The sequence below is a fragment of the Scyliorhinus canicula genome, chromosome 14 (assembly GCF_902713615.1).
Source record: "Scyliorhinus canicula chromosome 14, sScyCan1.1, whole genome shotgun sequence".
Lineage (NCBI taxonomy): Eukaryota > Metazoa > Chordata > Chondrichthyes > Carcharhiniformes > Scyliorhinidae > Scyliorhinus > Scyliorhinus canicula.
Window position 1 is genome coordinate 15,290,850 of NC_052159.1, and position 27,833 is coordinate 15,318,682.

The window sequence follows — 27,833 nt, forward strand, 5'->3', positions numbered from 1 at the left end:
CACCAATATGCCTTCAATTCCCTTGTGTCTGTTCAAGCACCCATGATCCATAGGTACAACAGACAATGTTTGCGTCATTCAAAATATTTTTCCTATCATAATTAGTTCTTAATGATATGCACATGGCTTTCTAGCAGTGTCCAGATTCTGAACTAACTGTGCTATGTCTTCGACAGTGTTTAACTGGTTGTTCTGAATCCTTTGTGATGGGCCAAATGGCAGCCTTCTATGCTGTAACCATTCTATCATTCTAAAATACACCTTTAAATCCTAATCTCAATTTGGCCTTGACTTCTGAGGAATGTTTTAACACTAGTGAGACATTTTCACTTCTTAATCCACATTTCCTTACAACTTTTGTGAATGAGGTGAATGAGATTCTGAAGATTTATTGGCATTTCGTTCTGTGGCCTTCAGTTTAGCGTTTAGTGCCAGATTTCCCAAACGCATTTCAGTCTGTCTATTTACAAATGGCACAGAGACTGGGAGAAGCGACATTATTTCCAAGCAGCCAAGATTAAAAGATCATGTTTTCATTAAATTGCCAGTAACCAGTATTGGAAGCAGTGATAAATGTTCATAAAACAGTAACTTCTTTCATAAACCTGCTTTGCTATTCAATGGGGAAGAAAACTGGGTGAAGTGTAAAGCAGGTTGCTGATTCGCTGTCACCTCTTTTGTTCTGCTACTGAAAACCCGTTGGTGTTTAGGAGGTAACATATGCTTCGAGAAACTTTCTTTCAATCCACTCTTTGTGTGATTTCTTTCACAGATACCCACCATTTTTCGATGACAACCCTTTTGGTATTTACCAAAAGATTCTTGCTGGAAAATTGGACTTCCCAAGACACCTTGATTTCTATGTGAAGTAAGTTTAATTAAACCATTCAATGATTGGGATATTGCAAAAGAATGACTCAATCAGATTATTCGAAGATTGTCCATCGAAAGATTAATCTCGCAGCTCGCTAACGCCTGATTTTACCTCCAGTATTTTATCTGAAAGTTGTTTTAATTGTATTGATTACCTTGTCTCTGGAAACTTCCTCGCCTTAATTCTCCGTTTGTTGTTTATTGCTTTGAAACTGTTTTCCCTTGCTCTGTTCTCACAATTTAACTTCTGGGTCTTGCTGGAAAAAAATGACTTAATTTTGCTGGGTTTTTTTTCTGGCCCCCCTAAACCTTTCAATCCTCTGTCTTTGACCTGCTGTGTTCGTTACCCCCCACCATCCCCCATTTCCTGAAACACTCACTCATGCATTTCTCACTTCCATACTCAGCCGTTCCTGATCTATAAACGCAGGCCTGTACAATTTTGTTGCCTGTATTCTATCTTGCAGCAAGCCCTAAACATCCTCTCTTTTCTGACTGGCATTAAGTCCTGGTTCAGCAATCCTCCAATTTAAAATTATCATCTGCCTTTGCCCCTCCCTAATGAATCATCTCCAGCCCTAGTTTTTCTGCATACGCTATGGGGTGTTATTTGTTCGGGCCGAAAGAACTCTGCCGCACAGCCATGACATGAGCAAGCCAAACAGGCCGATTAGTGGGGCTGAAGTCCCAGTTTTGTGAACTGCCAGCTAATCTGAACTGCGTTGTGGGCGATGCTGGTACTGAAAACAGGCCCAGGAGGAAGTCAGCCATGGCCTCGGCACCCAAGTAATGTGTCTGGACTAGCTCCTATCCTGTTGTAAGTGACAGCAAATCCATAGCACAATGTTGATGACAGTTGGGCATAAATTCAATTTCATTACTAATGGAGGGGAGGTGTCTTGTAAAAAATGTTGGAACAGTGAAGATTAGAACAGATTTTTTTCAAGCAACTTCATCTGGCCTGGGTTGCATATGATATGGGAAACAATTCACATTAGTTGCCTCGTGTAAGAAACCCAAGTTTTTGATCTATATATTGCAGCTGTACATTTGAGTTACGATATTTGAACTGCTCCATCATTTATTTTAGTACCAAATTCTTATTAACTTGTTCAGGGGAAAATTAATAATTCTGATTAATTGATGCACTGACAACGCACTAATTCATCAAACCTACACACTCCTATGGTGCAACGTTGTATTTTTGGTCTGCTATTGCAGTCCAGAATGGCAGTATTGCATGGTTCTAAAAAAAATAAGGGAAGCCGTTCAACCTCTTTTGATTAATTCACCCAAAGTGACACTAAAGTTCCTTTCTTTTGCAGTATCCTTTTGTTTTGAAATGATTTCGGGGTTTTCACCTCCAATACTTTATCTGGATGTCCATTCCATGTGTCACAGCCTGTGTGAACAGTTTCTTGATATTAGCCCTAAATTTGCTTTTTGCTAGTTTAAATCTCTGACCTTTGTCCTACTCTCAGATAAATGTTTTGCATTTCTGGGTTTACCTTTCACACCAAATACAACCTTATGCAGCTATTCCTAATATGTTCTAAAAAGCAGCATGCTAAATGAAAATCAATTTTCTTTTGGAAAACCAGAGTAAGGGTAGGTTATCATAGAATCATAGAATTTACAGTGCAGAAGGAGGCCATTCAGCCCATCGAGTCTGCACCGACCCTTGGAAAGAGCATATCATTTAATCCCACCCTGTCACTGTAACCCAGTAACCCCATCTAACCATTTTTGGACACTGAGGGCAATTTAGCATGGCCAATCCACCTAACATGTCTTTGGACTATGGGAGGAAATCGAAGCATCTGGAGGAAACCCACGCAACATGGGGAGAATGTGCAGACTCCACACAGACAGTAACACAAGCGGGAATTGAACCCGGGACCCTGGAGCTGTGAAGCAATAGTGCTAACTACTATGCTACCATGCCGCCGATAATGTTCCTGAACTATAATTGTTACATTAAATATCTATTGACTGCATTGAACCTAACTGGTCCAAAAATCCTCAAAACTTGTTAACTCTTAGCAGCTTGCCTCCAGCTTGTTACTTTCCATTTACTGCTTTTCCTTCATTCCCTTTCAAAATGAACAACTTCATATTTTCCTACATTATGCCCCATTTGCCAACATTGTGCCCACTTAATCTATCAATATCTCTTTGTAAACTGTTTTTATCACTTTAGCAACTGGTCTTTCCACCTGTTTTTGTGTTGTCTGAAAATGTGGCTACAGTCCATTCGCTTCATTCCAAGGTTCTCCCTCTCAATCTGAATAATAAATTCCATCAATTTATGATCACTACTTTCTAGGGAATCTTTTACCCTGAAGTAATTTATTAAACCTGCCTCATTACCCATTACCAGATCCAAAATAGCCTGTTCCCTGGTTGGCTCCATGACATGTTACTGCTGGAAACTATCCCTAATGCACTATGAATTTGTTGTCATAGCTACCCTTTCCAACTTGATTAACCCAATCAACATGAAAATTAAAGTCACCCATAATTATTGCTGTATTCTTTTTACATGCTCCTATTATTTGTTGGTTTATACCCTTTCCTGCAGTGTAGTTACTATTTGGAGTTCTATACAGTACTCCTACCAATGTCTTCTTTCCCTTGCTGTTTTTTACCTCCACCCAATGGTTCTACGTAATCCGAGTCTAGATAGTCTCTCACAGCCGTCCTCATTTAATCTCTTATTAAGAGTGCCACCCCACCACGTTTTCCTTCCCTCCCTTTCTTCTGAAGTATCAAATATCCCTGAATATTAAATTCCCAGTTTTGAACTCCTTGTAACCATGTCTCAGTAATGGCTATGAGATCATATCCATTTACCTCGACTTGCACATCAGTTTGTCTACCTTATTCGGAATGCTGCATGCATTAAGATACAAAGCCTTTAGACTTGCCTTTTTGCCATTTTTAATCGTCCTAACTTTTCTTTGTACTGTGGCTCTATTTTCCTTTCGCCCTTGAGGAGTTAAGTTGCAAGCGAGAGGGTCAGCAAGCGAAGCAAACGGCTTGTGGGAGTTAAGTCACACGCTTGGCATATCAGGGAATTAAGCGGGGATGGGTCGGCTAGTGAAGCAGGGTGCATCCAAAGAGGGAAGCAGCAAACTGCCGGGAAAGGATATGGCAAGCGGGAGGGTTGTTTGAAGGGATTGGGGGGGGGGGGGGGGGGGGCGGGACTGACGAGCAGGGGTTTAAGGAATGAAACAGAAGGGTTTGTGAAGCAGCAGTTTGTTTTTGCAAGATTGAGCATGTGCAGGAATTAAAATTAAAATGGAGTTATTGAAATGAATATGGAATTATTGGGGAAATGTCTGAATTTATAAACCATGCTACAATGAAAAGGTTTGAATGAGCTTTAAATGGCGAATACTTGTATATGAACATCTCTTTCACAACACATCAGTGGCGAAATGCCTGAGCTTCTCCAGTCTTTTCCATTCACTCGAAAGTATCTTGAGAGAAGAACATAAAGTATATGTTTCCATTAAAAGAAAAAGCTTTTATACAGTTGAAACGTATAGGGCTTTTGTATGGAGAAAAACACAATGAAGGACTGTTGTTGCCCTTTATCAGAATCCATTTAGAAGACTGCTGCCTTGTGTAAAACCATAGGTATTCACTATGCTGTTGAAAAATATGGCCCTCTTGTGGCTTTGTCAAATTCTGATTGCTCCAGGCAAGAAAACGTAGATGCTATTTTTCCTAAATGCAGTTCAAAGTATTGCAGCCCTAATTGCTGAAACCAAGTTGAAGATTTTATTTTTGGCCTCGTTTACAAGGCTTGGCACTCCAAAATTGGAGTAATCCGACTAAGACAGAGATAAAAATGTTAGGATGTAGCTTACAAGATGTGTCAAATATCTAACATGGACAAGTTAGTCAACAGTTCCAAATGCTTGCATACCTATGTAATGAATCCTATTTGATTTGCTAGTTTTTCTGAAATCTTTTTCACAGACATTTTAGATGCCATTAAATTGAACTCCTCCAGGTGTGAGTTTAAAACAACTATCCTAACATATTAGCAAGGAAGTTAGTTTGGGCCCCTGAAGCTTAATGGAACAATTCTTCAGCCAATCACTGCTCTGACAGCCATCTCGATGCCTTTAAGATTTAACTAGTAAATGCAAGATAAATATTTAGTTGAAGGTCAAGTTTAATACAGGATGTCACCAAAGCTGAGGAAGAGAAAGGGTGTAGTGATTAGATGACGTTGAACACGTACAATAAAATCCTGAAGAATCTGAAAAGCAATAAATGGTGCCTGTAAAAGACCAAGTTAGAACAAGAGATTGTCAAGTAATCACGGAGAAGTGTGGTTGCATGTTTAGCCGATAAAAGGCTGTTGCTGCTTGTAGCTACTGCTACCAGGAGGTCTGCTATCTTGGTATGTCACGCCTGTCTGTCTTCCACCATCCTCAAACCTCCACTGCAGCTTGTCCGCAACCTCTTATGATGTCTGTCATTCAACTATGCCCAGGTCGACCACTCTTTCTCCTGCCCTCTACTTTGCCCTCTGGAAGAGATCTCTGCTGCTTTTCATCTCTGATCAAAAGGCCAAAATATTCTGGATATCACTTTTTAGATTTATTTTTGTCTTGCCATTTCAAGTACCTCTTCATTTGTCGACTTGTCTGTGCATGGAATTTCAAGCGTATGCCTTAGCACTCACATTTCAATATATTTCAGCTAATCATGGTTCTATTTTCTCCCACAGGCTGTGGGGCATTGAGATATTTTTTAAATCTGAAAAAGAAGTGATTTATGACTATCTTGAATTTTCTTTTACCTTCTGAATTTCCCTCTATGTGTATCTCCTGAAGATACTGAGATGTATATTCAGGGTTTGTATGAGAGTTATCAATGGGCTATTGTGCTGTCAAAACTGAACAGGACCCTGCCCCAGTGAAGTTGCTGGAAAGATCCGCAGAATTTATAAAAGTTCAACATTCCTATATTTGGCTCAATGCAGATAAGATATCATACTCTGGATCCTCTGATTTTTAATGTTGAACCAAACCGATGCATTTAAAGGGAAGCTAGATAACGAGAGAGAGAAGGGAATGTAGCAGGTCTTTCCAAATTGTGGATATTAAGCTCTCAGGAAGCAATGGCTACTGCGGACCTCCAACCAAGTGTTAACAGCAGCAAGGCCCCTTTTTAATCCTTACATTTTTAAAATGGTGGCAGTGGTCCAACTAGCTTATCTTTTCAAGCCTGATTCCTCCTCCACAAGACAGTGAAAGATAGTTTTTTTTTTTCAGAAATCCCTGATACCACAGCTCTGCCCCACTCCTCACCCACCCGAACTTCTCTGTCCCCACCCCCACTGCTCTATTAGTCCTCATTGAGGGGCCACTTAATCTTGAAGCCTCAAAATGGGGTCACAGAGGGGAAAAGTTTTGGGCAGCACTGGAATAGAGGGTAATGTCAATAGTGAGATGGGAAAGAATGGGAGGCGGCTCGAATGGAGCAGGAGTACAGACAGGTATTGGGCCAAATGGTGATTTACAGTTGATACAATCTACCTAATATGTTAAGCAGGACACTCTAAGAAAACATCATTATTGGGAAAGCGTAATATGCGATCAAATCGGACCACGATTACCTAAGCTTTAAAATAGCTATTTAACAGATTGTGGCCATCTGAATACCTGAAAAAAACCAATTGCCTGTAAACGTTTCCGAAATGTGCTTTAAATTACTTTCATATGTAGGTTTCAAAACTGATGGGCTGTGACGATGTTAAAAAGGTGTTATAAAAATAAACCACCTTATTTGACTGCTGTCTCATAAGGAACGTGTACAACATCGTGACTAGCAAAAAAACTGTTATAAAACAATAGTTTCAGGTTTAAAAAATGTATCTACTCATTGTAAAAACTCGTTGCAGCTTAAAAAGCAGTGTTTTGCACATTTAAGTGAAAGAATATTGGTAATAGTTGGAAGAGAACATTGCCTATTTATTCTTTTGTAGTGAATTTTACATATGATTTTTAAACACATATTTAGAACTATTAATGAACATAGAGAAACAGATAACTAAAGTTTTTATACTTTTAAAGATACTGATTTTATTATCACTAATCGGACTTCCACTATTCAGTGCAAAACTATTACACAAGTTACACATTTAATTTAATAAAAGTCATTCATTCAATCTAATTGGTTCAGATAACTAAAATACCACTAAAAGATTTGCTGAGTTAATGGGATTGGATGAACTCCTCTACAAGCTATTTGGAGAGGAGATTTGATAGAGATATTCAAAATTATGGATAGATGGGGGTGAAACTGATCCCACTGATGAAAGGGTCAAGAAGCAGAGAACACCAATATAGGGGTGAATGGCAAAAGAACCAAAGGCAAAATGTCGAAAAATATTTACACATTTGAGTGGTAAGATCTGGAATGCGCTGCCTGAAACTGTGGTGGAGGGAAGATTCAGTTGGGTTTTCATAAAGGAATTGGATAAGTATCTCAAAATAAAAGATTTGCATGACTAAGGGGATGGTGGTATGGCATCATCATTCATCTCATTGCTGTTTTTTAAAAATTCACTTTTATGGGATGTGGGTGTCGCTGGGTAGGCCAGCATTTATTGCCCATCCCTAATTGCCCTTGAGAAGGTGTGGATCTTGCAGTGAAGGAAAGGCGGCTACAAGATGGTGGTATTTCTAGGTATAATCTGTCATCTTTATTAGTGTCACAAGTAGGCTTACATTAACATTGCAATGAAGTTACCGTGAAAGTCCCCTAGTTGCCACACTCTGGTGCCTGTTCTTGTACACAGAGGGAGAATTTGGAATGTTCAATTCACTTAATAAGTGCGTCTTTCAGCTTGGGTCACTGTCTGTGCGGAGTCTGCACGTTCTCCCTTTGTGTGCGTGGATTTCGTCCGGGTGCTCCGGTTTCCTCCCACAAGTCCCGAAAGACGTGCTGTTCGGTAATTTGAACATTCTGAATTCTCCCTCCATGTACCCAAGCAGGCGCCGGAATATGGCGACTAGGGGCTTTTCACAGTAACTTCATTGCAGTGTTAATGTAAGCCTACTTGTGGCAATAAAGATTATTATTATTATAAAAAAAGGGCAGTCACTCTCTCCTCGCCTCAAGTTCAGCTCTTTGTCCATGTTTTAACCAAGGCTGTTTAGGGGGTGGTTCCTAGAGATTGTCCATACTTAGCAATCATTTGATATAAAACACTTTAGAACATCTTAAGGACATGAAAGCAACTATATACAAAGTCATATGGGAATTAAATTATCAAAACTAATAATTTCTCCATGGAAGTTTTGAATCTTCATGTTAGCTACCACAGACTCGAGCTCTCTAGCGCTTTGAGATCCAATGGTGTCTCACCTCAGCAATTAGGTACTGTGGTACTATTTTCTAATTTAAATTTGTAGATTTTATTTTTTAGCTTTTACTTTTCAATATGAGGGATATCAGTGCTTGGGTAGATTACCTTTGTGCCCAGTCTATTGAGCACTCCGTAACAGTACAATTGACTTATAGGTAAAGTCTGTCTCTCTTACCTAACTATAGTTATTAGCACATTCCGGGGGAGATTACAGAGTGTATTTGCAATTAATATACATCAAGATTGTCTTGTTGATCTATCTATGATTGAATGCCATAGGTCAGACTTGTTTGTTTTGGTAGAACATGGATGCCAGATAAGTTTTGTCCTTCAGGGAAACAAAACAAAAGTACATATTGTATGCAATCACTGTACAGTAATTGTGCAATACTACAAGGCAGACATTGGTACATTCAGGTAGTTGTTATATTGTACACCTTGGTACGTTAAGGTAGTTGGTTATAATGCCTCCCTGTATTTTTCTTTTCCTTTCATAAAGTCTGAAGATAGAGATAAAGTATTATTATTTATTTTGAGTGTTTGCTTGAATATTTAGATAGACATGTTAGGTAGAGAATATTGGTTGTGTCAAATTTCACATTCCTCAAAAGTGGTAATGTACAGGTGTGCAATAATGTCCAAAAAATCCCATTTCTGAAAGAAAAACCAGAAAAAAAGCTTTTATTGGCCATTTTGGCACCCGATTCATCCAACTAAATGTTCCTAAAAAAAATGTTTTAATTATCACTACAAGACAGCAAATATGTAGAAAAACACAAAAAATAAACTCCCCTGTAAACTTTCCCATCCCTGTTTCAGTGCTTCAAACTAAATTCATCACTTATTTTGGTGGTGGGAAATCCAACACAATGTCACATAATCTTAGAGCTGAATCCATGAGGAGGGACTTCAATAAGTACTTCTCACAAACAGTGATCTGGAACTCTTCCTCTCTCTTCTACCTGTGGATACTGGGTCAATTGAAATTTTCGAGCATAACTTGAAGTATCATTGTGTGGTGGAACAAGATCGAATGTTCGAATCCTGTTCCTGCTGCCTCAGGTTGAAAATTGTTTCCGCAACCCATTTCAAGGGTTTAGATTGTGGGCAGTCTTTGGATTGTAATAGTTTTGGAGTTGGCTATTGAAAAGTGACATGTTTTTGGCTGACCTGCATCTTTACTTTTCTCTCTCATTTATATCTTGGAATAACAACATAAGAGCATAAGAAATAGGAACAGAAGTTGTCATCTCAGCCTGTTGAGCCTTCTCCGCCAGTCTATAGGATCATAGCTAACATTCTCATGTCCACTTTCCTGTCCGTTCTCGTAATCCTTGATTTGCTTACTGAACAACAATCTATCAATCTCGTTCTTAAATAGACACAAGTACTCTGCCCCCAAAGCTCTCTGTGGCAAGGAGTTCCAAGGACTCTCAACCCTCTTGAGAGAAGAAATTCTTCCTCATCTCAGTGTTCAATTGACATCCCTTTATTCTGAGACTGTGCACTCCGGTCCTGGACTCTTCCATGAGGGGAGTCATCTCTGCCTTCACCCTGTCCAGCCCTCTAAGAATCGTATCTATCTATTAAAAAAACCCAGTTAGACAGTTACATGGGCAGGGTGGGTAGAGAGGGATATGGACCAAATGCGGGCAAGTGTGACAGCTTAGTGGTAGAAACTGGGCGGCATGGACAAGCTGGGCCAAAGGGCCTGTTTCCATGCTGCAAACATCTATGACTCTATAAGACCACAACATAGGAGCAGAATTAGGCCACTCGGCCCATCGAGTCTGCTCCTCCATTCAGTCATGGCTGATATTTTCCTCATCCCCATTCTCCTGCCTTCTCCCCATAACCCCTGATTCCCTTATTAATGAAGAAATTGAGATCATCTCTCATTCTTCTAAATTCCAGTGAGTAGAAACCCTACCTGATTAACCTTTGCTCAGAAGACAATCCCTCCATACTGAGGATCATACTCGTGAGCATTCTCTGAACTGCCTTCAATGAAATAATATTGTTCCTTAAATAGGGGGACCAAAACTGCTCTGTGCTCCATATGTGATCTCATCAGTACCTTGTACAGTTGCAATAAGACTTTGCGACTCGTACTCCAACCCTGTTGAAATAAGGGCCAACATTCCATGAGCCTTCCTGATTATCTGCTGTACCTGTGTGCTAGTTTTCTGTGTTTTGTGCACAGCTACCCCCAAGTCCCTTTGTGTTGCACCTTTATGCTTTTTGTCCATTTAAATAATCTTCTGTTGTTTTGTTCTGTCTTTTAAAATGAGCAACTTCACATTTTCCCACATTCCCAACTTTTTGCCCACTTAACCTATCAATATCTCTTTGCAAACTATTTGTATCACTCTCGCAACTTGCCTTTCCACCTATTTTGTGTTGTCTGAAAATATGGCTACAGACCATTCAGTTCCTTCCTCCAAGTCATTAATATATATTTTAAACAGTTGCGGTCCCAGCACTGATCCCTGTGGAATCTCACTGGTTACAGGTCGCCAACCTGAAAAAGAATCCCTTATCCCCACTCAAGTGTTTCCTGACCATTAGCCAATTCTCTATCTATGCCTCCAACATCATGGGCTCTTATGACTTCACCTTTTGTGACATACCTTGTTGAACCACGAACAATGACCCAAGAGATCTGGTGAGGTATGGAAATAACATATTTAGCTGTCCTAAAACTACAAAATACTTCAAATTGTGTGCTGTCCTTTCACTTGTTTAAAAAGTTAGTGTTTTGGACAACATTTCATGATCTGTGACATGTCAATGATGCTAATTTAGGAAACATTAATGCACTTCTATTCTGTTTATATATGTTCAAATAAGATCTATTACTATATGGAAAAAATATTTCTGATATTACACGTGACTCTTTCTGTTTTAGAGACCTCATAAAAAAGCTTCTAGTTATTGACCGGACAAGACGATTAGGGAATATGAAGGTAAGTAATGAATATATAGATATAAACCACCAAACAACATTGGCTTCATCATTGAAATTTCAGATATGGAAGTTATGTAATTGATGTAAACCATGCTGAGTGGTTCCCCAATTCTTCAGAATGAATGTATTTTTAACCCATTCACTGTCTTTAATTGTAGGTAAGCATTAATGCTGTTTCAGGAAATTGCATTTTCTGAATTCACACAAGATACTTGCTGTTTAACTTTATTTCTGCTTTCAAATGCTTCTTAAAACTGCTGTACATGGTGAGCTGGGAGCAGATGATTTGAGCGGAATTCTCTCATACATCCCCCTTTCGGCTTGCACGCTCCCTCCATCCAGCAATACATCCGGTCAGGGATGCTGCCTACAGCTGATACTTTGTCACAACACTATCTGGGGGGCACAGTGGTTAGCACTGCAGTCTCGCGGTGCCGTGGTCCCAGGTTTGATCCTGGTTCTGGGTCACTGTGCGTGTGAAGTTTGCACATTCTCCCTGTATTTACGTTGGTTTCACCCCATAACACAAAGATCTGCAAGGTAGGTGGATTGAGTACGCTAAATAATCACTTATTGTCACAAGTAGGCTTCAATGAAGTTACTGTGAAAAGCCCCTAGTCGCCACATTCCGGCGTCTGTTCGGGGAGGCTGGTGTGGGCCCCTTCATTGGAAAAAATGAATTGGGTGCATTAAATTTATTTAAACAAAAAGAGCAACACTACCTAACCAGAAATTTGTGCGAGTGCAGCAAGTTCTTTCCAGCAATAGTTTATACTCACTGTGCTGAACATCTGTCCAGAATCATGAGCCACAGAAAAATGAGGAAAATTGAACAGATGTTTAGATTTGTGTGTTCAACTTGAGAATGGAAAATTCACCAGAATTCACAACAGCATTAAACCTACTGTTTCAGCAAGCTAATATGATTCCAAAGTAGGAGAATGTCGGTGACATTCAAGCAATCATCACAAAAGTTGCAGAATGAGATAGACAGAATATGCAACTGGTTAGAACAGTGGGGTATAAAATAAACAAATGAAAAATATTCTACACTGAAAAGAAAAATAAGCAAGACATTTAATAAAGAGTGAAATAGAAAAAGACTTGGAATCTTTGGAGGCTCAGTGTAAATCCAAGCCATATAAAGCAGCAATTTAATAAACCCAGCATTATGTTGGACGGAAAGTTAAAACAGTAGGAATGCAAGTCGGAGAAAGTCCTGAACTGTGTAGAACTTTGGTTAAACCATACTTTGACTGCTATGTCACATTCTAGTTTCCTCGCCACAATGAAAAAAAGTGCAGGAAAAAGTCACTAAACCGGCGCCTCAGTCATGGACTGTTTAGCTCACAGGGCTAATCGCTGGCTTTGAAAGCAGACCAAGGCAAGCCAGCAGCACGGTTCGATTCCCGTAACAGCCTCCCCGAACAGGCGCCGGAATGTGGCGACTAGGGGCTTTTCACAGTAACTTCATTTGAAGCCTACTCGTGACAATAAGCGATTTTCATTTCATGGAGTTCTCAATAAGGAAATGTTGGGTAAAAATGGGTTCTTCTACCTTGGAAGGGGATGTTTAGCACAGGGCTAAATCGCAGGCCAACAGCACGGTTCATTTCCCGTATCAGCCTCCCCGAGCAGGCGCCGGAATGTGGCAACTAGGGGCTTTTCACAGTAACTTCATTTGAAGTCTACTTGTGACAATAAGCAATTTTCATTTCAAAAGGGGGTCTTCTGGAGGTATGCAGTACTGGAAAAGCTTCAAACTATGGACTTTCTGCTGGGAAACGTCATGGGAATGAATGAATTAAGTTAGCCTAACTTGATACCAATCTCATCGTTCAGGTGTACATTCAAGCAGAAATCCAGGATTTAAGCAAATAATTCTAGGCAGACAGTTCAGTGCATTACTGATGGAGTGGGCTTTTTGATGGGGTCCTGACTGTTTAGGCAGTCATGAGTTCTCATGGTACTTTTCCAAGAAGAGCAGAGTTCTAAAGTCCTGGTCAACATTCATCCCTCAACCAAAATCAAAAAACAGATTAATAGGTTAATCATATTGTTCTGTAGGCTCATGCAGTACAACAAAAGCTGTGGAATAAGTAATCCATTGAATGTGCAGAACATTCGAATGTCCTGAGAAATTAAAGGTACTATATAAATGCAGGGTTATTCTTTTGTTTGTTCCTCCCCATCTCCTGGTGATGACCTCAGCCAGGGTAAGGCCCAGTAGAGAAAGTTTTAGTTCACCCAATTGTACTGGAATTAGGGTCTACCTAGATTTTTGAAAGATATTCAATTTACACACATGAAGTTTCCACCCAATGCTTTATTTTTCTTTATAATGTTTCATAGTTAAGAGTTGTCCTACCAGTTATATTGCATTGCACTTTCGTGCTCTTTCTGCTGTTTGGTACCTCAAGTTCATAAGATATAGGAGCAAAATTAGGCCATTCGGCCCATCGAGTCTGCTCCGCCATTCTATCATGGTTGATATGTTCCTCATCTGCTAACTACGATGCTGCAAATCAGCCAGAGCAACTCCTCCCTAGAACATAAGACCTCTGAGCAGGAGTCGGCAATTTAGTATCCCGAGCCTAAAAACCCTTAATGTGATCACGTCTGATCCCATCCTGGCCTCAACTTCACCGTCCTGCCTGTTCTCCATAACCCTTCAACCCGTTACCAATTAAAATTAAATCGGCCAATTAAAAATCTGCCTAACTCTGATCTCAATCCTGTCTGGTTTAGTGAAAGAAAAGTGGGGCTTAGATACAGCGAAGGGAGGGAAGATCAGCTGAATGCATGTTTTATTTATTTATTCAAGCGACCAGTGCCCTTACAGAAAATTGTACAACCTCAAATTCCAGCTTTTATAGATTGTCAAGTGCCTTGTAACAAAGGAACTTCACTAAACTAAGCAATATTAGTTTTGTGCTTGTGCTATTTGTTTTAATAAAAATTTTAAAACTTGTGCCCAAAGAATAACAACTTGCATTTATATAACATCTTTAAATGCAACACCTTTAATGCAGAAAAACACCCCAGTGAGCCTCACAAAAGCATGAGGAAAATAGACACCAAGGCAAAGGAGAGATTAGGAGCAGTGATGCAAATCCTTGTCAAAGAAGTGGGTTTTAATGAGAATCTCTAAGATGGAGAGGATGAGGGGTAGAGGGATGGAATTTCTGAAGGATTTCAGGGCAAGGGGAAATAGGATGCACAAGTACCTAGAGTCATGCAAACAGTTTGGAGAGAATGTGGAACAAGGATTTTAGATATGAGGAATTAAAGGGCTAGGTGCCAATATAGGTCAACAACAATGATGGTGGGTGGGGAGGTAGTTGGGAGCAGAGGTAGCGACGAAATGGGTAAGAGAGATTTGGTGCAGAATTGAGCAGTGTAGTTTTCAATGTTCTAATGGTTATAACATTGAAAGAACAAAAGACCAACAAGGAGAACCATCAATTCAGCAAATCTTAAAGGAATGTATGAAAGGTTTTTTCGCAAGCTGAGTGGTTGTGCCTCAGCACCACTAGATAGAAAAAATTAGTGTTTGCTAGTGGGTCAATTAATGGCAATGTTAAAAAAGATGAAGACCAATTTGTCTATATAGTGTTTGATTTCCTAGATGTACCTATAAGCTTCCTGGCTCCCAGCATCAGATTTGGGGTGGTCTCCCAAAGATGTGCTGGGGAATCCCTCTCGCAGGAACAAAGAAATTAGGAGCAGAAGTAGACAATTCAGCCCTTTGAGCCTTCTCTGCTATTTAATCAGATCATGGCTCAACTCTTCTTGGTCTCAAATCCACTTCCCTACCTGTTCCCCATATACCTTTAATGTTTTTATAACAGAAATATATCGATCTCCTTGAAACAATTTAATGACTGAGATTCCACCGCACTATGGGGCAGCGAGTCCACAAATTTGCCACCCTCTGTGAGAAGAAGTTCCTCCTCATCTCCGTTCTAAATCAACCGCTTCTCGACCTATATCTGTAACCTCTCATTCGCGATTGCCCTACAAGGGGGAACATTTGGTCTACATTTACTTTATCAATCCCTTTTAAGTATTTTGTATACCTCGATCAGATACCCTCTCCTGCTAAACTCCAGCGATATAACCTCTCCTTGTATGCCAATCCTTTCATTCTCGGAATCAATCTGGTAAACCTCCTATGAACTGCCTCCAATGCCACCACATCCTTCCTCAAATAAGGAGACCAAAACTGGACACCGTACTCCAGATGTGGTCTTACCAAAACCCTATACAATTGCAACACTTTTCTACTTTTATACTCCGGTTTATTTTTCAATAAATGCTAACATTCCATTTGCCTTTTTTATTATATGCTGTACCTGCATACCGACTTTCTGCGATTCATGAACAAAGACACATGTCTCTCTGCCCAGACGCATTTTGAATCTGCTTTCCATTTAGATAATTTGCCTGTCTATTTTTTCGGCCAAAATGGATAACCTCACACTTATCTACATTAAACTCCATCTGCCAATTGTTGGCCCAATCTCCTAGCCTATCTATATCTGTCTGTAATTTCCCAGTAAGAGAACTTCCCAGTAAGGGTTTACCTAGCAATTGTCCAGAAGGGCTAACATAGAAAATAGGTGCAGGAGTAGGCCATTTGGCCCTTTGAGCCCGCACCGCCATTCAATATGATCATGGCTGATCATGCAAGTTCAGTATCCCACTCCCACTTTCTCTCCATGCCCCTTGATCCCTTTAGCCTCAAGGGCCGTGTCCAGCTCCCTTTTGACTTCCCCTGGACAATTATACTGTACTGAGAACCATCCGACAAAGGGATCTAAATCTCTAACTTCAGATGGTTTTGCCAGTTTCTCCCTTATTGTTACTCTGAAAGAGTTGCAAGGCATAAAGCGTCTCGAACTTCTGTGCAACTATTTTTAAAGACACAGACCGAGCCTCGCACGGGAGAACAGCCCCTGACACCCACGGCCGCCACCAATGTCCGACTCCTTCCACACCCTGATGTCCGAACCCCCACATCCCATTCACTTGGGAACTTGCCTTCTCCCTTTTGATAGGAACTTCTCCCTTTCAATAGGACCTTTGATCGCGCCTGCTTTACGGCAGCTAGTGTTGTAAAATGGGGGCGTGTCCTCCTTTGCTCCACTTCTTTTACACTTCATCACTGGAGCTAAGGATGCAGTTTGGGCAGCACGGCGGCCTAGTGGTTAGCACAACCGCCTCACGGCGCTGAGGTCCCAGGTTTGATCCCGGCTCTGGGTCACTGTCCATGTGAAGTTTGCACGTTCTCCCCGTGTCTGCGTGGGTTTCGCCCCCACAACCCAAAAATGTGCAGAGTAGGTGGATTGGCCACGCTAAATTGCCCCTTAATTGGAAAAAATAATTGGCTAATCTAAATTTATAAAAATAAAAGGATGCAATTTGCTTGTTGAGTCTCATCCAGCCTGAGTCAGGAAGTACAGGCATGACAGGAGCCTTAGAATTTAAGCGCAATTAAGTCTGTATCCGTCACAGCCCATAAGATGTGGTTAGATAGCTGTGCTTCATTCATAACATGTTACTGCAAAATCTCATGGGTTTCGTTGTGTTCGAAAAATTTATTGTGCAGCAGGAAATGGCTGTTTCATGGAACTGTCAAATCAAACCTTGTTTGATTTTATAGGTGTCCTTTTGCAGTGGGCTTTTCCATTCCTGGAATTAAGTAGTTTGAACATAAATGTAATATAATTACTTTCCCCGCAGTACACAAATTCGGTATGTCTGGAACAAATGTAATAAAACAGTTGATAATTGTTACCGATGGTATTTCTGTTATTATGCTTAATAGAACTCGCTGTTGGGATTTTTATATTGCACCACATTTGTGTAATTTATGCTTTCTCTCCTTGCTCGTTTAGTATTAAAGTAATCTAAAATTATAGTATGTGAATGCAGAGCGTTCAGGGCCTGATAATCTACATCCCAGGGTACGAAGGGAGGTGGCCATGGAAATGTGGATGCATTAATTGTCATCTGGAAAAATTCTGTAGATTGTGGAATAGTCCAGCAGATTGGAGAGTGGCAAATATAACCCCACTATTTAAAAAAAGTTGGGGGAAAAAAAGATGGAATTACAGACCAGTGAGCCAAACATCAGTGGCAGCGAAAATGCTAGAATTGATTATAATGGATGTGATAGCAGAACAGTTAGAAAATGTCAACGGGGTTAACCAAAGCCAACGTGATCGGAGACTGACAAACTCACTGGAGTTTTTTGAAGACATAGCTAGTGGAATAAATAAGAGAGAACCAGTGGAGGTGTTGTATTTGGAATTTCAGAATGCTTTTGATAAAGTCCCGCACAAGAGGCTAGTGTACAAAATTAACTCGCATGATATTGGGGTCAGTATATTGTCGTGGATTGAGAATTGATTAGCAGACAGGAAACAGTACAAATAAAGGGGTCGTTTTCGGAGATGAAAGCGAGGTGCCAGAGGGATCACTGCGTCGGGCTCCAACTATTCACAATATATATCAACAATTTGAATGAGTGAATCCAATGTAATGTTTCCAAGTTTGCTGATGACAAAACGAGGTGGAATTGAGAGTGGTGAGGAGCAAGTAAAGAGGCATCAAGGTAATTTTGACAAATTGAGTGAGTGGGCAAATACATGGCAGATGCAATATAATGTGGATAAGTGTGAAGTTCTCCACTTTGATAGGAAAAATAGAATGGCAGAGTATTATTTAAATAATAAATTGTAATAGATTTGAGCACAGGAACAAGAATGCCTTCCTGCAGCTGTTCAGGGCCTTGGTAAGACTACACCTGAAGTATTGTGTGCAATTTTGGTCTCCTTACCTTGGAAAATACATACTTGCCATGGAGGGAGTGCAGCAAAGATTCACCAGACTGATTTCAGGGATGGAAGGATTGTCATTTGAGAAGAGATTGGGCCGACTTGGCATGTACTTGAGAGGGGATCTCATTGAAACATTTAAAATTCTGACAAGACTGGGTGAACTGGATACAGGAATGATTGGTTTGCTCTGACTGAGGAGGATCTAGAACAAGTGCTACGGTCTTGAGGATGCACTCTAGCCATTTAGGACTGAGATAAGGATAAATATCTTCATGCAGAGCATGGTGAACCTATGAAATTGTCTACCACATAAGATTGTGCAGGCCGGGTCACTGAATGTATTTAAGAAAGAAGTATACTTGGAGAGACTAAAGGCACTAAGGGGTGTGGGGAGAGAGCGGGAACATAATATTGAGATAGCGAATCCACCATGATCACATTGAATGATGGAGCAGGCTTAATGGGCCATTTAACCTAATTCTATTTTCTGTTTTTATATCAGTTAGTGACATTTTTGTGTTGTAAATATACTGTTGGAGAATATCAAGTTTGGGAATATTTGCTTTAACCCCCCACCCCCCGATACACTGGATGGCTTAATTTCATCTCGGTGTATGCGTGATACTGGTGGTTTAAATAAGAGGACTTGCTTAGTAAAGACTTTGTTTGGAGTCTGAGAACCATTTCTGAGATGGGTTTAGTCACAGATTATTATTCTAGATCTTGAGAGCAGCCTTTAAAGTTTACAGAACAATCAAAGGCAATTTTTCTGTGTGGAAAACGTAGGTAACAATTGTACACCGGAACACGAGAAACAGCAGTGGGAGCAGACCATGCAGTCTGTCAAGCCTGCTACACGGTAGCAGAGTGGTTAGCCCAGTTGCTTCACAGCTCCAGGATCCCGGGTTCGATTCCCGGCTTGGGTCACTCTGTGCGGAGTCTGCACGTTCTCCTCATGTCTGCGTGGGTTTCCTCCGGGTGCTTCGGTTTCCTCCCACAGTCCAAAGATATGCAGGTTAAGTGGATTGGCCATGATAAATTGCCCTTAGGTTAGGTGGGGGTACTGGTTTACGTGCATAGGGTGGAGGTGGGGCCTTAGTGTGGTGTTCTTTCCAAGAGCCGGTGCAGACCCGATGGGCCAAATGGCCTCCTTCTGCACTGCAAATTCTATGAATCTATGATTACACCATACAATCCAACCTTGCCAGATCTCAGGCTTCATCTGCACTTTCTAGCCGCTCCCCTTATCATGTGAATCCTTGAGTCCAATAATCTGTCTATCTCAAACTAAATAAATATATATATATTCAACAATGGCAAGTGCTCGCAACCTTCTGAAGTAGAGAATTCCAAAGATTCCCAACCGTTTGAGTGAAGCAATTTCTCACCATCTCGGATCTAAATGATCAGCCTTCTTCCATGAGTATCTGCTCAAGTGTTTTGGATTCGCCAACCAGCATGAGTACACTGAGGGAGAATTCAGAATGTCCAATTCGCTTAACAGCACGTCTTTTGGGACTTGTGGGAGGAACCCAGAGGAAACCCACGCAGACACTGAGAGAACGTGCAGACTCCGCACAGACTGACCCAAGTCAGGAATCAAACCCGGTCCTTGGCACTGTGAAGCAACATTGCCGCCCTAACAACTTGCAAAGAATTAGTCATTTGGAATGAGTTTAAGACAAGTGTTCCAAACCAAGTAAATTATGTTACAAATCAGAATAGTAATAATACTGATTAACGTATAAAGCATAGACATAGGCTGGAATTCTCCGGTCGATTTGGTTCACTTTTCCTGTTGGCAGCGCATCCCTACCGCCGCTTTTCCCGGCAGCATGGGGTGGTTTCAATGGGCAATCCCATTGACAAGCGGGTCCCTGGCCACCGAGAAACAAGCGGCTGGGGGACTGGAGAATCCCGCCCATGATCTCATTGAATGGTGGGATGTTCCCAGATCATCTTGTGAATCCTGAGATTTGATCTTACGGTGAAAGTCCGCCGCACTGCAACAGTGATATTTAATTGGCTCAGGTTTTTTTTCTTTAGAAGTTTGGCATTTCAGCTTCATGTTGAAGTTGCAGGGGCAGGAATTCTTCTCGGATGGGATTGCAATGAGCAGTATACAACACCTGATTTTCGGTTTCCACTGCAGTTAATTGAGTTGAATATGAAATGAAATGAAAATCACTTATTGTCACGAGTAGGCTTCAATGAAGTTACTGTGAAAAGCCCCTAGTTGCCATATTCCGGCGCCTGTCCGGGGAGGCTGGTACGGGAATCGAACCGTGCTGCTGGCCTGCTTGGTCTGCTTTAAAAGCCAGCGATTTAGCCTTGTGAGCTAGAATAGCCAGAATATCAGATGCTGTGTCTAACGGGCAGCTGATCCAATGCCTCTTACACCACTGCCCAAGATGAATTAGTACCCAACAATATTTTCATTTTATTTTCAAAAGGTCTTGAGATTTTAAATTTTGCAACAAATTGACTTAAATGTAGTGCATCACGGAAGAGAAGGCATTGGCAGCTTTACCCTGACGCTAAAGCTTCAGGCTTCATTCTAACTTTTCTTGGCGAATTCAGTGATGGTGGCCACTGCAAAACTTCATATTTTACTTAATTTGGGCAAATCCTACAAATGAATCTTACTATATGATATTCATAGTTTTCTTTGTGAAGCCGCTTGTTTATAAACTGATATATTATATCCTCGAGGCTAATTGCAACTGAAGCAACAACTGGTCTGCCATTATTAGCATACCCACAGTTTAGTGCTTCTCCACTGACTCTTCTCATGAGTAAAATTAATGAGAGAATCCAAAGTTTCAAGTAAACTTGTATACAGGTCAAATTGTAAATGATTATTATGGGGCTGTTTTCTTTTAGCAGGGTAGCCTTTGGCAGCGTTTATTTTTAAAGTGGCAACGCTGCAATTGCCTCAATGACTTTAGATCAATAGATAAAAGGGTCAAGTTCAGGTGAAGGTAGTGAATACACAACAAGAAATTTAGTTGCAGGATGATACCAACAAATTGATTGTCAACATTTTAATTCAAAATCCATAAAAATTTTGTTTGATAACTTTTTTCATTTTCTTAAATTGTTAGATTTTTTTGACATAGCTTTTGAATTGGAAATGTTAATTCCCATAAAAATGTTAATGCATTTGATTTACGTTGCATAATAAAACGACACATGCATCTTTGTCTTGATCTGCAGTTTTCTTGGATGCATTACATTAGAAACCTCCAACTAAGACATCCCGCTACCCACAAGACTGACTAAGGCCTGATTTCTCGGAACATGTTATCTATCAACCAGTTAGTGTAGGTCATAGCAGTTAGGTGGAGCTGCGGCTGCAGAATATTGGTAATTTGTGATTTTTTAAAGCTCTGCATCAGGAGTGTACCTCCAGGTTAAGTTCACAGCGTGCTTTGTACATATCTTCAATTTCCACGCCTTAGCTGATTGCAATGCTGGTGGACTGTGGACATTAGTGTAGCTCCCAGATTAAGCTATCATCTGTTGGCTCAAGCCAAATCAACAACAATTAATAGATGCAATAATTGTTTTGTGTACTCGTGCCTGTAAAAAAATATTCTGAGGGAATATGTCCAGTCATATTCTCCAACAATAATAAAATATGTGCCTTAGCCAGTTGTTAAGGATGTGTGGAATGATTCTTGCGCTGCTGTGTTTTTTCCCTATTATAAAGTAATTGACACGCTGGGCAACTGTCAATTTTAGTCTGCCTTAATTTAACAAATTAATTTCATGGCAATCATGGTGAGGTTTTGAGAGACGTGTACCTAAAAACAAAACCGAGATAGGTTTATAGATGCACGGTTTGATGAAATGGATGGCAGGAGTTCCATTTCCCAATCTTTCTCCCATTGCTTTTTAAATATTTATTATGGGTATTTATCCGCAACCCTTTTAAAATCTATTATAACTTTGTCTTCTCCATCCTTTTTGTAACCACTGGCTATTAATAAAAATATTTATGACTGAGCTTATCAAAACCACTTGTATTTCAGTATTTCGAGGATGCATGTCATCATGGTTCACTTTTTCAGAGATTCTTATCTCTGAAAGAGATCAAAGCAAATTACATCTTCTGTGATCTTGACTCCATAGTTGTCCTCTCACTTGTCAGACGTTCAAATCCCTCTCATTGACTTCAGGACAAATACTAAAGTGCCATTTTGGTGGAAGGACAGAGAGAATGCTGCCCTTTAGAAGAGATGAGTTTGACAAGGATGTCATCTGGCTCAAGTGGATGTTAGAGATTCAAGGTATTGCCTGCCTGGTGCCTAAGTCCAGGTCATCTGCTCTGGGTTTGAGAGGAACTTAGTGAAAGGGGAGGATCCGGTTGTTTGAACATAGAACCGTACATCACAGAACAGGCCCTTCGGTCCTCGATGTTGTGCCGAGCATTGTCCGAAACCAAGATCAAGCTATCCCACTCCGTCATTCTGATGTGCTCCATGTGCCCATCCAATAACCGCTTGAAAGTTCCTAAAGTGTCCAACTCCACTATCACAGCATGCAGTCCATTCCACACCCTAACCACTCTCTGAGTAAAGAACCTACCCCGGACATCCCTCCTATATCTCCCACCCTGAATCTTATAGTTATGCCCCCTTGTAACAGCTACATCCACCTGAGGAAATAGTCTCTGAACGTCCACTCTATCTATCCCCCTCATCATCTTATCAACCTCTATTAAGTCGTCTCATCCTCCTCCGCTCCAAAGAGAAAAGCCCTAGCTCCCTCAACCTTTCCTCATAAGATCTATCCTGCAAACCAGGAAGCATCCTGGTAAATCTCCTTGCACCCTTTCCAATGCTTCCACATCCTTCCTATAGTGAGGTGACCAGAACTGCACACACTACTCCACATGTGGTCTCACCAGGGTCATGTATAGTTGCAGCATAACCCCACGGCTCTTAAACTCAAGCCCCCTGTTAATAAACGCTAACACACTATAAGCCTTCTTCACGGCTGTATCCACTTGAGTGGCAACCTTCAGAGATCTGTGGACATGAACCCCAAGATCTCGCTGTTCCTCCACATTCCTCAGAACCCTGCCGTTGACCCTGTAATCCGCATTCAAATTTTTTCGACCAAAATGAATCACCTCTCACTTATCAGGGTTAAACTCCATCTGCCATTTCTTGGCCCAGCTCTGCATCCTATCAATGTATCTTTGCAGCCGACAACAGCCCTCCACCTCATGCACTACTCCACCAATCTTGGTGTCATCAGCGAATTTACTGACCCACCCTTCAGCCCCCTCCTCCAAGTCATTGATAAAAATCACAAATAGCAGAGGACCCAGCACTGATCCCTGTGGTACACCGCTGGTAACTGGTCTCCAGTCTGAAAATTTTCCATCCACCACCACCCTCTGTCTTCTATGTGACAGCCAGTTACTTATCCAATTTGCCTAATTTCCCTCTATCCCACACCTCCTTACTTCATGAGCTGACCATGGAGAACCTTATCAAACGCCTTACTAAAATCCATGTATACGACATCAACTGCTCTTCCTTCATCTACACACTTAGTTACCTCCTCAAAGAATTCAATCAAATTTGTGAGGCAAGACATACCCTTCACAAATCCGTGTTGACTATCCCGGATTAAGCTGCATCTTTCCATATGGTCATAAATCCTATCCTTCAGGACCTTTTCCATTATCTTACCGACCACCGAAGTAAGACTAACTGGCCTATAATTACCAGGGTCATTCCCATCCACTTTCTTGAACAGAGGAACAACATTCGCCACTCTCCAGTCCTCTGACACTATCCCCGTGGACAGTGAGGACCCAAAGATCAAAGCCAAAGACTCTAAAATCTCATCCCTTGCCTCCCAAAGAATCCTTGGCTATATCCCATCTGGCCCAGGGGACTTGTCGACCCTCAGGTTTTTCAAAATTGCTCATATATACTTCCTCAGAACAGCTACCTCCTCTAGCCTACCCGCCTGTATCACACTCTCATCCTCAAAAACATAGAACAGTACAGCACAGAACAGGCCCTTCGGCCCTCGATGTTGTGCCGAGCAATGATCACCCTACTCAAACCCACATATCCATCCTATACCCGTAACCCAAGAACTCCCCCCCCCCCCCCCCCCCCCCAACCTTACTTTTTTTAGGACACTACGGGCAATTTAGCATGGCCAATCCACCTAACCCGCACATCTTTGGACTGTGGGAGGAAACCGGAGCACCCGGAGGAAACCCACGCACACACTGGGAGGACGTGCAGACTCCGCACAGACAGTGACCCAGCCGGGAATCGAACCTGGGACCCTGGAGCTGTGAAGCATTTATGCTAACCACCATGCTACCGTGCTGCCCGTATGGCCCCTCTCCTTGGTGAACACTGAAGAAAAGTATTCATTCAACGCCTCTCTTATTTCTTCTGACTCCATGCACAAGTTCCCACTACTGTCCTTGACCGCTCCTACCCTCACCCTGGTCATTCTTTTATTTCTCACATAAGAGTAAAAAGCCTTGGGGTTTTCCTTGATCCGACCTGCCAAGGACTTCTCATGCCCCCTCCAAGCTCTCCTAAGCCCTTTTTTTTTTAAGCTCGTTCCTTGCTACCTTGTAACCCTCAATTGACCCAACTGAACCTTGTTTTCTCATCCTTATACACTTCCTTTTTCCTCTTGACAAGACATTCAACCTCTTTTGTGAACCATGGTCTCACGGCCATTTCCTCCCTGCCTGACAGGGACATGCCTATCAAGGACACGCAGTATTTGTTCTTTGAGCAAGCTCCACTTTTCATTTGTGCCTTATCCTGACAGTTTCTGTTCCCATCTTATGCTCCCTAATTCTTGCCTAATCGCATCATAATTACCCCTCCCCAATTATAAACCTTGCCCTGCCGTATGGCCCTATCCCTCTCCATTGCAATAGTGAAAGACACCGAATTGTGGTCACTATCCCCAAAGTGCTCTCCCACAAACAAATCTAACACTTGGCCCGGTTCATTACCCAGTACCAAATCCAATGTGCCCCCCCCCCCCCTCTTGTCGGCCTATCCACTTTTTGTGTCAGGAAACCCTCCTGCACACACTGTACAAAAACAAACTGTTCGACCTATAGAGGTTCCAATCAATATTTGGAAAGTTAAAGTCACCCATGACAACTACCCTGAGACATCCACACCTATCCATAATCTGTTTTCCAATTTCTTCCGCCACATCTCCATTATTATTTGGGGGCCTATCGAAAATTCCTAACAATGTGACCGCTCCTTTCCTATTTCTAACTTCGGCCCATATTACCTCAGTAGGCAGATCCCCATCGAACTGCCTCTCTGCAGCCATTAAACTATCCTTGATTAACAATGCTACTCCTCCACCTCTTTTACCACCTTCCCTCCTCTTACTGAAACATCTATACCCCGGAACTTCCAACAACCATTCCTGTCCCTGTTCTAACCATGTCTCCGTAATGGCCACAACATCGTAGTCCCAAGTACCAATCCACGCTCCAAGTTCACCTACCTTATTCCGGATGCTCCTTGCATTGAAGTTGACACACTTCACCCACCTTTCTGTCTGCCGGTGCACTCCTGCGACTTTGTTACTCTCCTCAGTACCTCGCTACACTCCACACTGGCTTCTGGACTACAGCTCGTTTTCCCAACCCCCTGATAAATTAGTTTTAAAACCCCCCCCCCCCCCCCCCCCCCCCCGCGGACCCTGGCACCCGGGAGGCAACATACCATCCGTCAGTCTTTTTCGCTGCCACAGAACCGTCTAACTGTCCCTCTAACTATTGAGTCCCCAATAACTGTTGCTCTCCTGCTCTCCCTCTTTCCCTTCTGAGCCACAGGGACAGACTCGGTGCTGGAGATCCGTTCACCGTGGCTTACCCCTTAACAGTATCCAAAACAGTATACTTGTTACTGAGGGGAACGACCACAGAGGACCCCTGCACTGACTGCTTCCTCCCAGCCCCTCTCACCGTCACCCATCTATCTTGATTCTTCGGAGTAACTACATCCCTGAAACTACTATCTATGACCACCTCTGCCTCCCTCAGAGCTTGACTGTTATTCACTCTACCCCTTGGGTTAAAGGAGGTGGTAGGGTGGGAGACACTACAAGTGTAGTGTCTAGGGTTTAGGAACTGCCAAACTTAAATACAGGTAAAAATAAAACACTTAACCAGCAACCACTGCGCCCCACACAAGAACAGCAATCAGCTGTTATGGGCCTGCGCAAACAATTTAAATCTTTACTACTTACCCAGCAGTCACTCTATCCTCACTCCAACCGGATTCAGCTGGAAACTCCCAACAGTAAGTTTTATAAAAATTTACTCCCCTTCTCAGCAAGCACTCACTCAGCAACCACTGCACCCCGCACGATAACACCTTGGAGAAAAGAAAAACTACTTGCCAGTCACTAGCCAAACACTTACCGGCAAGCTGTGACATCACGGTTCAACTTCTTTCTACATCTCCCTGCCCTCGAGTCTCCCGCTTTATCTTTACTCGGCTGGGATCCTTACAGTGTTTGGGGTTTAACTGTCACTTGACAGCAACTCCACCACAAACCACCTTCAAGATACGGTGACCGCAATGCACTGATGTAAATTTTCCCCGCAACAGTCAATCAGCAGCTCCGTTTTACTGCCCTCTGCTGATAATCGTTGGGTTATTACCTGAGCCATGAGCAAATTGGCTCTCTGTGTACCTCCAAAGATTGATGTGGGAGAAATAGGTTTCGATTGATGGAGCACTGGAGAAAGTGAGAGTTGTACTATTGAATAACAGTACACTAGTGAGAAATTACCTTTTGTTCTAAAGGTCAAGATATTAGAACTTAGAACAGTACAGCACAGAACAGGCCCTTCGGCCCTCGATGTTGTGCCGAGCAATGATCACCCTACTTAAACCCACGTAACCCGTAACCCAACAATCCCCCCATTAACCTTACACTACGGGCAATTTAGCATGGCCAATCCACCTAACCCGCACATCTTTGGACTGTGGGAGGAAACCGGAGCACCCGGAGGAAACCCACGCACACACGGGGAGGATGTGCAGACTCCACACAGACAGTGACTCAGCCGGGAATCGAACCTGGGACCCTGGAGCTGTGAAGCATTGATGCTAACCACCATGCTACCGTGAGGCCTGATATAGAATCAGTTTGAGTAGAGCTAAAAAATAGCAAAGATAAGTCACTTGTGAAAGTAGTTTTTATAAGCCCCCTAGCTAACACGAGTATGCATGCCCCCAAACATAGGGTGGGGTAAGGAACAATAGGACTTTTGAGAAAGGTATGGTGATAAATCATAGATGATTTTAATCTACATGTCGATTGCAAAACTCAGATTGCAAAACTAGACTGGAGGAGTTCTGTGTTTTGGGACATTTTCAGACAGCAGTACATTGTAGATCCAACCAAAGGGCAGACTATTCTAGATCTGGTGATGTGCAATGAGACAATGACCCCATAGTAAAGGAGCCCCTCGGTAGCAGTAAGCATAACATGAAGACATTTCATATTCATTTTGCGGGAGAGGAGAATAGGTCTTAAGACTAGTGGTTTGAAGGTCAATAAAAACATGTATAAGAGTGTATGAAGACAGCTGACTAAAGTGAAATGGGAAATTGGGTTAAGGGATAGGGCAGTAGAGATGCAGTGGACGACATTTCAGGAGATACTTCATAACACGTAAGAGATGCATGGCCGGTGAGAAAGAGAGACTCAGAGAAGG

At 41.8% G+C, this 27,833-nt stretch overlaps 1 protein-coding gene across 1 annotated transcript in view; it reads left to right on the top strand.

Annotated features, from left to right (window-relative positions):
- Window positions 1-27,833, top strand: part of prkx (protein kinase X-linked) — a 116,947-nt gene that overhangs the window by 72,335 nt on the left and 16,779 nt on the right. Inside the window, exons 5-6 of the mRNA XM_038818192.1 lie at window positions 773-868; window positions 11,175-11,232. Coding sequence (XP_038674120.1) covers window positions 773-868; window positions 11,175-11,232 — 154 coding nt within the window. The remainder of the gene's footprint in view (window positions 1-772; window positions 869-11,174; window positions 11,233-27,833) is intronic.